The following is a 9,317-nucleotide window of genomic DNA, read 5'->3' as shown; positions in this document are numbered from 1 at the left end:
AGAAGAAAGAGGAGAAGAAGAAGCGAGAGAAGCCGTTTCATATCCTTATGAAGGTTCGGTTTTTAAGAAAGAAGAAGAAGAAGATCAATGGGGGAGTTCGATTGTGCAAGCTCTTGAGAAGTCAACGGAATTGCTGGTGTATATACACCGCCTTGAAGAAGCCTGGTACGTTCTATAAATCTTCTCTTGTCTTCTCTAGGCATCATCGCCTACACACGTGCTTCAACTCTTTCTAGAGAACTCTCTCTCTGTTTCTCTTCCTCTCTCTTTCTGTCTCTCTCCGTGGGGGTATGATATATATATATATATTGTATGTGACGTGTCTCTTTTTCTTTCAAAGTTCTTCTCTTCTGCCTTTCTCTCCTTCTCTTTCTCTTTCTCTTCTTCTTCTTCTTTCCTTCTCCTTTCTTTCTTTCTTTCTTATCTCTGTCTTTCCTTCCTTCTCTCTTTCTCTCTTGTCTCGTTCTTGCTTTTTTCTCTTAGGAGTTTCATTGAACTGCATGCAAGAGAGTTGTCAGAGATCTTTCCACATCATACTTTCCTTCAAGATCTCTCTTTCTCTTCTTCTTCTTCATCTCCTCGTCTTCACCCGGAGGTAATGGAGAGAAGAAGAACACGCGGAAGAGGTCATGGACATCCTTCTTCTTCATCTTCTCCGAGTGTAAGCAGAAGAAGAAAGATCGCTTGAATAGCTTCATTTAGGTTTCTGCATGTCTTCTTTTTCTCTTCTTTTTCACCTTGTTTCTCTGTGATGTATTGGAGTGTCTGTACACCTCGAATGAGAGATACACGCAATCGCTGCAATGAACAGACAAAAAAGGGAAGGATGAAGAATGACCCATACCTTCATCTCTCTCTCTCCTCTATCGCTTTCTTTCTCTTTCTTTCTTTCGAGTGCTTTTCATTCGGAGATTGTGTAGATATCTCAGTGAAGACGGCAGGAGAGAACAACGGATGTATCAGTATGTTTCTATGAATATGTATGTATACGCGTTAAAAGCCTTTGCTATTTCTATCTATCTCCTTTATCTATTTATATTTCAATCTTGATCTCTCTCTGTGTCAAGCTCTATTGGCCAATACGTCTGTATTGTAGTGTATGCTCTCTGGCTGTATGAAGATAACAGTCTGATACTTTCATATTCTTTTCTTCTTCTTTTCTATTCTGCCCTCTCTCTCTAGAGTCTCTTTTTCTTTGCATCTATCTCTCAGTATTATCTTTCTCGAACTTCTTCTATCATCTTCCTTTCACCCTCTTTCCTCTTCTTCTCAAATATCTCTTTTTCTTTCTTTTCTTCTCTTCATTTGACTTAGCATAATTGATCTTCTCTTCTCAAAGCTTTCTCTGCGCTCCTCCACCTATCCCCCATCCATGCATCGATCTATTCTTTTTCTTCTTCATCTTCTTTGTGTCTCGTCTTTCCTTTAACAAGTCTTCTTCTTCTTCGTACCATGGAGATAGATGAGAGGAACATAACTCTATACCTGTCTCTTTCTTTCTCTTTCTTTCTCTCTCTCTGTCTCTCTCTTGAGTGAGATGTGGGGTGTGTTTTCTCTTCAAGCGTTGCAATTCTCTTCTTTCCTCCTCTATGTTTCATGTACTTATGTATGTGTATCTTTTATCTATAGAGTCACCCTAATACAAACTGACAAGAAGGTGTTTCCAATACTTATAGACCAGAACGAAAGTCTTGTCAGGAGAGGTATGTAGACAAGACGAACCCCAAGTCCGGCACCTCCATACAAATCTATACACATACATATACACATTTGTATATACATACATATACACACGTATACATGTATGTACATATGTATGCATATATGTGTGTATATATGTATGCATATATATGAGCCTTCTTGTATGTACATTTCTGCTGTGACCGTTGGGTTATTTGAGAGGTGCGAGAGATGAGAAGAAGAAGAAGAAACTTTCCCTCCTCTATGTTCGCAAGAGAAGAATGTATGGCGCGCCATACACGCCATTCCATTGCTCGGCGTCTTCCATCTTTTCTTCTCCCCCTTACCGTTCTTCTTCTTCTTCTTTTTCTTTTGTTGTGGTGCATCTCTAGGTTCTCAAGACGAAGAAGGAGAAAGTAGAAAAGGATCATGACGAAGAAGAAGAAGAGAGTCATTTTCTTCGTGGAAAGGTAAAGTCTTTTGATTCATCTCTCCTTTCACATGCGCAATCTGCCTTTTCCTGTCCTCTTTCTTCATTGAAGGGCCTCCAAGCTTCTTCTTTCTCTTCCTCTCCTTCTCATCGTCTCATGAAAGAAGAAGAAAAGAAGAAGAATAAGGAAAAGAAGACTCTCCCTTACTCTGTAGAGACACCGGAAATACTCGTCATCGATTCCCTCATGAACACTAAAGGCCGAGAGAAAGAAGAGAAAGATAGGAGTGAGAATGAAAGAAGAAAGAGAGGGGCATCGGCGACAAGAACCTGGGCTAGTGTCGTTAGAGGAGAGAAGAAAGAAGTTGGAGAAAAGATCGAAGCTAAGAATGAATGGAGTGCATCTCTCTTTGATGTGAAGGATATCGAAAGAGGAAAGAAAAGAAGAGAAGAAGAAGAAGAAGAGAAAGAAGAGATGAAGGAAAGGAGAAAGAAAGAAGAAAGCCCGATGAGAGGGGGGGTACCCGAGGATAGTCTAAAGGCATCCATAGGGACAGGCGTTGCATATCAACATGACGGAGAAGAAGAAGAAGAGATAGAAAGAAGAAAAGATCGAGAAGAGAGAGAAGAAGAAGAGAAGAAGAAGGAGAGGATGGATTTCCATGCTTCCTTTCCTTCTCTATCGCAGTCTTTATCGAGTTGTTCTTCTTCGTCTTCTCTTCGTGACTCTCCTCTTGCAGAGAAAGAGAATGATCTGGGGATAATGAAGAAGAAGAAGAAGAGAAAGGTGACCAAAAAGACTAGTGAGACCAGTCATGTCTCTTCTCCTTCTTTGAAATCTCGAGTGAATAAGAATTCTTCTTCTTCGACTCATCCTTTTAGCTCTCATTCAAGACCTCCAAGAGGTCTTCCTCTCTCTCCTTCTCATGTACTGACTTCTCTCGATAAGAATTTAGCCGAGGTGACAGAGAGAAAGAAAGAAGAAGAAGAAGAGAATGACGGGAGATCGAATCAGGAAGAAGAAGCACACAGAGATAGAGAAGAAAGAAAGGATGTGTCTGAGGAGATAGACGAAGAGATGAAGAGCGAAAGAAGAGAAGAGGAACAGAGAAGAACAACAGAAGAGAAGAAGAATGAGGATCTGAATGAAAGAACGAGAGGATGGGAAGAGGAAAAGGAGGAGGAGGAGGCCTTTGTTTCGTGCCTTTCTTTCAAACCAAGAAAAGAAGAAGAAAAGACTTCTAAAGATGAAGAGGCGAAGAGAGGAAGGGAGAAGACCTCCACTGAGGAAAGAAGAGAGACGTCTCTTATCGAAGAAGAAGAAGGAGAAGAAGAAGATCGATCTGGGAGATGTCGAGGAGTGAAGGGTCCTTCCTTTCGAAGTGACCCGACACCTTCCAAGAGACTTCCCTCGTTATATTCTTCTTCTTCTTCCTCTTCTTGTTGTTCTCTCCCTTCTTCTTCTTCTGGTTCATCTAAGCATATCGCAAGTTCAACGAAGGAAGAAGAGAAGATTTCTTCCTCTTCGCACGAACACCTCGAGAGTGGAGATGCACTAGATCACATACAAACGAGAAAAAGTCAGAGAAGTCAGAATAGAGAAAGAAAGTCCAACTCTTCTTCTTCTCCTTCTCCTCCTCCTCCTTCATCTCTTGAATTTTCTTCTCTGTCTCAGAGGAAATCTTCTTCTTCTCCTCTGTTTCTTCGTCGGCGTGGTCGTCTTCATGACGAAGGAGATCTCTTGTCTCCTAACCTATCTCTTTCTTCTTCTTCTCTAGGCCTGAATCATCACCTCGCCCCTATACCGTCTTCTATCATTCAATCAGATAGAGACACGAAAGAAGAAGAAGAAAAGGATGAAGAAGAAGTTGGTCTTAGAGTCTCTTCCTTATCCTTCAATGAGGACATCTCACATCCTCTTCATACACAAGAAGAGAGAGGAGAACAAGCGACCAAGAGACAGGGGTGTTTCCTCTCTTCTTCTTCTTCTTCTCTTTCTTCTTCTTCTACTCTTTGTCTCCTACAAGAGAAGAATGAAGATATAAGTGTTAGAGAAAGAGATCAAGAAAGAGAGAAAGCGAAGAAGAAGGACGAGAAAGATGTAGCCCTGAACCCTTCTTCTCCTTCTTTCTTTGCTTCTTCTCCTCATCTCTCTTCTCCTTCCCGTTATACCCTCGCATCTCCTTTCATTCAGAGAAACCCTTCCTCTTCTTTTTCTTTGAATCATCATCCGCATCTCTTCGCTTCTCTTCCTTCTCTCTCTTCTTCTTCTTCTTCTTCGTGTACTCCTTGTATCGATCATGAGGAAGAGCAATCTTCTTCTCTTCATCCTACGGCTAGACCTCCATCTTACCATCCTGTTCTCCCACCTTCCTCTTCCTCTCTTGAAGTTCCTTCTTTCGACGATGGGAAAGAAGAAGAGACAGAGACCAGAAAAGAAGATGCTCTCCCTCCATTCTCCAAGGAAGATAGAAGAGTCTCTTCGCCATCTTCTTCTGCCCCACAAGAAAGAGAAGAAGAAAGAAGAGATGAAGAAGAAGCCAAAGAAAGAGAAAGAGAAGGTCTCCAGACAGATCGTGTCTATGAAACAACACCTCTCTTTAGTGACGTTTATAGATCTCCTATCTCTTATGCCTCTCTACTCCCTGCTCCTCGCCTCTCTTCTTCTCTCGAAGCACAAGGCCCACCTCGCTACCTACAAGAGAAAGAAGAAGATGAAGAGAAGAATAAGCACGAAGAGAAGAATACGCACGAAGAAGAAGGAGAAAAGCAGAGAGAAGAAGAAGAAGAAGAAAGAGAGAAGGAAGATGGAGAACAAGGTGAAGATCTCTATCGCATTTCGACGAGTCAGCTAGAAGCGGAATGGCTGGACGTAACAAAGAGTGCCTTTCCTTCTCTCGATTCTTCACAAGAGAAAGAAAGAAGAAAGAACAAGAATGAAGACGATCAAGAGAAGGGAGATGATGAAAGAAGAAGAAGTAGAGGAGGAGGAGAAGAAGAAGAGGAGGATAGAAGAAGCTCTTGTGAGACTCCTCGTAGCGGATGGAGAAGGCAGTACTACGAGCCCTTTGTTAAGAAGCTTCAAGAAAAGGCCCTCGCCTTTCTTCCCTCAACAACGACAGGGGAATCTCTTCAAAGCGAGAGAAAAGAGAAAGAAGAAGAGAGAGAAGATATGAAGGGTCTGGATTCTCTCTCTTCTTCTTCAGAGCAACAGAAAGGAAAGCGAGAAGAAGAAGAAGAAGAGAGAGAATGTTTGAGAGATAGGCCAAAGGAGGAGAGATATCGGATGAAAGAAGAAAGTAAAGAAGGAGAGAAGGAAGAGAGAAAAGAAAAGGATGAAGAAGATAGATAGAGAGAGAGAGGTAGGTGAAAAGAGCTTCTTTGCTTGCTTCGAGAAACAGAGAGAGATATATAGAGAGATATATAGATAGATAGATAGATATATGAACCGACCAACTATCCTATGCTTGATAAGAATCTCCTTGTTCTCCCTACGATAGAAGCAGTTAAGAAGACCTCTCGTTTGCCTGTGGCAAGAGGAAGAAAAGGACGAAGAGGGAGACAGAGACGTGAGAAAGAAAGAAAGAAAGAAAGAGAAGAACAGAGGTAGAAAACAATGACAAAGAGAGAAGAGAAGACCAACCTGTTCCTCTTAGAGAGAGAAGGAGAAAGGAAGAGAAAGAATAACCCCGTCCTTTTCTTTCTTTCTTGACCTCTCACCCATATGTTTCTAAGGTGATGGAGAGACGTCAAATATAAGAGCGAGAAGTTCCTAAGGCATAAAGTGTGTCTTTCTATTCTTCTTCTTTAACCCCCCTTCTACTTCTTTGCGAGAAATGACGACGAGTCATCTTCTCTCTTTTCTTTACCTTAGAACTCGAAAGAAAAAGAAGACGCAAGGACGGGAGTTGAAAAGAAAAGGAGGAGAGAAAGAGAAAGAAGAAAGAGAAGAACAGAAGATTTCGCTCCTAAGAGGAGGAGGCAATCCAAAGACAAATCCGAGAGAGAGAGAGAGACGAACAGATACCCCAGAAGAAAGAAGAAGAAGAACGATTCAGAAAACAGAAAAGGAGAAAAGAAGGAAGAAGAAAGAAGAGGAAGAAACGATGCAAATCTCTCCGTGAAATAAGAGAGAAAGAAAAAGAAAGATGAATTTCTCCGGAAAAAGAGAGGAAGGAAAAAGAAGGAAAGGACGAAAGAAAGAGACAGGTGTTGCCACTTGGAGAATGGAAAGGGAGAAAGAATCTTGAAAGATTAGTAAAAGAATCTCTCTTTCTCATTCATTCAAACGACCGTTTAACTAACTACACCCTTACCACTACTAACTAGTAGTAGTACCTGAGGAGGTGTACATACACTCCATTCAAACGCCTCCCTACGTCCCCCTACGGAGGGCTCTGAGAGCGTGTTGGTCTTGAGTTCTCAGCATCTTTCTTTCTTCTTGTTCTTTCGCAGATGAAGAGACTATTTGCACTTGTCCTTAGATCTAGGAACGAAGGAATGAATGAACGACAAGAGAAAAAGAAAGAAAGAAACGCCGGAGAGAAAGGGTGCAAGCAGATCAACAAGCGGTCCAAGGAGAGGGAGGGAGGCTCTATCTTCCTCTCATTCATCTCCATCCCCGCCCCTCTATGTCGATAGCAAGAGAGCGGACGGATGCTATCGTGACAAAGATGGGACTCTACAGAAAAGTAGAAATACTAGAGAAAGAAAGAGATAAAAAGAATGAATGAGTTCGCCGCAACGACGGGCAAAGAGAAGGGCGGACTAGGAATTATCATCATTCTAAAAAGAAGAAGAATAGTTATGTAAACAAGTGTTCTTGTCGACATTTACTTTCTTTTTTAGAAATGTCTCAAGTGTATGTACACCTGAGAAAGTCCAGGGGGATGGTCCTCCTCATTCTGATCTCCTACCCAGCATTCCTAAACTCCTCCTCCCTACTACTTCTGCTACTATTACTACTTCTACTAGTATCAAACTATTCTTATTCTTACGTCTATTGCTACTGTAAGACTTTCTATTAAGCTCGATCAGAGAGTTCGGGGATTCTGAGAAGCAGCACTACTCTTTCTTTCTTCCTTTCTTTCCCTTCTTCACCTGTTACTCCCCCTAGTCGTAGTGGAAGAAGAAGATCGTTAGCAAAAGTCTTCTTCTTCTTTCCTCTCCTATTCCGTTTGCGCCCATGTTCTCCGTTTCGTCTCTCCTGTATGTACACTAATTAGTCGATCGCCGTCACCTTCTTCTTCTTCCTTTTAACATGAACGAGAAGGGTAAAAGAATGAATGTGTAGAGCTTCTTCTTCTTCCTCTTCATTTTCTTCTGCCTTTCTCTATCTTCAATTCTCTAACGCACTAATAGAAGTTCCTATTCATGAACAAACGTGTACGTTCATAGAAATCTATAGACCTGGCAATGGGCGTAGGTGTTTGAATCTATCTATCAACTATCCCTCAGTATACATATATATATATATATGTATACATATGTGCCTGTAACGGATACATATAGAGAGAGAGGGATGAGTTTTATGTCTGTCTACTCTCTCTCTCTCTCTGTCTTTCTAGGTGTATGTAGTAGAGCCAGGCATGCATGTGTAGATACGAGTGGAAGCTAGTCAAATGCCATCTCTACACATATATATGGAGTCTCCCTCTATAAGGATTCGAGTAGTGAGAAACATATAGAGAGATAGAGATGTACAGAGATAGACTGATATGTATATAGATTCATCTCCATCGTAAATCTCACGACTTTCTTTTCTCTTTTCTCTGTCTTTTGAAGTGCCTTTCTTTCTCCATTCTTCTTCAACTCATTCTAACAGACAAATGCAAATCAGAGGAGGAGGAGAAGAAGAGCAAGCCTCCTTCTTTATCTTCCCTTTCTGAGTTTTCTGTCATTAGCTTGCGGTGTATTTCTAAACATGAAGACCAGGAGGCATCTATCAACCTCTTCTTCTTCTTCATTCCTTAGAAGTCGCGCAAAGATGAGAAAGAGGAGAAGAAGAAAACTAGGAATGAACGAGAGAATGAAGAAAGGAGGAAGTGATGGTAAAGTAGGAGAAAGTCAAGTGCAGCAAACGAAATGTGACTGCATGCAAAGATGAGATAAATAGATAGATAGATGACGCCTTCTTCCTCTTCTTCTTTCTCATGTTAGTTCTTCTTCTTATTCTTCTCTTCTAAAGTGCTTTTCCGAAGATATGAGGAAAGAAGAAAAAGAAAAAGAAGAGAAAATGATACTTCTCCCCCTCCTGTGCGAAGTCTTTCTTCAACAACAGAATGGACGAGAGACCAAAAAGATCCCTCAGAAAGAAAGAAGGACGTGCTGCTGCTGCTGTTGGTCGTGGGAGTAATAGTACTAGCACTAGAAATGCAAAGGCACTTCGCCTTAGTCAAAGCGATAATTCATTGAAGAAACAAACAAAGAAAGGGATGGAGGGATGGCTCACCCCCACATATGGAAAGACACCTCCTCCCTACCCCCTCATGTATACAATATCTCCACAATACATATCTATCTATCTTTAATCTATCTATCTAGCTTTAATCTATCTATTCATCTATCTATCTATCTCTCTATCTATCTTTACTCATCTATGTATGTAGAATCTACGGTTTGTTCTATTTGCCTTAAATCTCTATCTACTGATTTATCTATCCTCAGTTTATCTTTATGTATGTATGTTATCTTTCTATGTCTCTGTCTCTCTCGTTATTCCTCTATCTATCTATCTTCAGCGCCTCTTAAAGATACCACGGACGGAAGAGATCTTTCTTTCTCTCTCACTCTTTCTTGTCGTTCTTTCTTTCTTTCTTCCTTCCTTCTCTTTTGCGAGCTGTCTTTATCGGTCTTTCCTATTTTGAAGAGAGAAGTCCATGTGAGAGAGACAGAGAGAGAGGAGCCGCCCCTGCTCTCCTTCTTTTTCATTCCTCCGAACAAAAGCGTGAATGACCTTAAGGCCTCGTAAAGATTAGAAATAGATCGGTAGATAGACTTAGGATAGAGAGATAGATTAAAGATCGATAAAGAGATTAAAGATCGATAAAGAGATAGATCGATAGATTTAGGGCATCGGTAGATACGTTAGCGACAGATAGGTAGATAGGTGTGTGTATATACATCGTCTCTATGGACATAGAGCAGCAGAGAGTCCCTTGTTGCAGTGAGTTCTTCTTCTTCATTTCTTGATCTTCTTTTTCTTCTT

General features: G+C 41.1%; 3 protein-coding genes across 3 annotated transcripts; 2 read left to right on the top strand and 1 right to left on the bottom strand.

The window, feature by feature from the left end:
- Positions 1-53: 53 nt before the first annotated feature.
- Positions 54-661, top strand: CSUI_007812 (uncharacterized protein; the record flags this gene model as incomplete). Its single annotated transcript, XM_068067955.1, has 2 exons — positions 54-165; positions 484-661. Coding segments are annotated over 2 exons (288 nt in total), but the record flags the coding sequence as incomplete, so codon positions are not given.
- Positions 662-2,081: 1,420 nt separating this feature from the next.
- Positions 2,082-5,337, top strand: CSUI_007811 (uncharacterized protein; the record flags this gene model as incomplete). Its single annotated transcript, XM_068067954.1, has 1 exon — positions 2,082-5,337. A coding segment is annotated over exon 1 (3,069 nt), but the record flags the coding sequence as incomplete, so codon positions are not given.
- A 116-nt stretch (positions 5,338-5,453) lies between these two features.
- Positions 5,454-6,359, bottom strand: CSUI_007810 (uncharacterized protein; the record flags this gene model as incomplete). Its single annotated transcript, XM_068067953.1, has 1 exon — positions 5,454-6,359. A coding segment is annotated over one exon (378 nt), but the record flags the coding sequence as incomplete, so codon positions are not given.
- Between the last annotated feature and the right edge of the window lie 2,958 nt (positions 6,360-9,317).

This window comes from Cystoisospora suis, assembly GCF_002600585.1.
Source record: "Cystoisospora suis strain Wien I chromosome Unknown contig_4201, whole genome shotgun sequence".
Classification (NCBI taxonomy): Eukaryota; Apicomplexa; class Conoidasida; order Eucoccidiorida; family Sarcocystidae; genus Cystoisospora; species Cystoisospora suis.
This window is presented reverse-complemented; position numbering and strand designations above follow the sequence as displayed.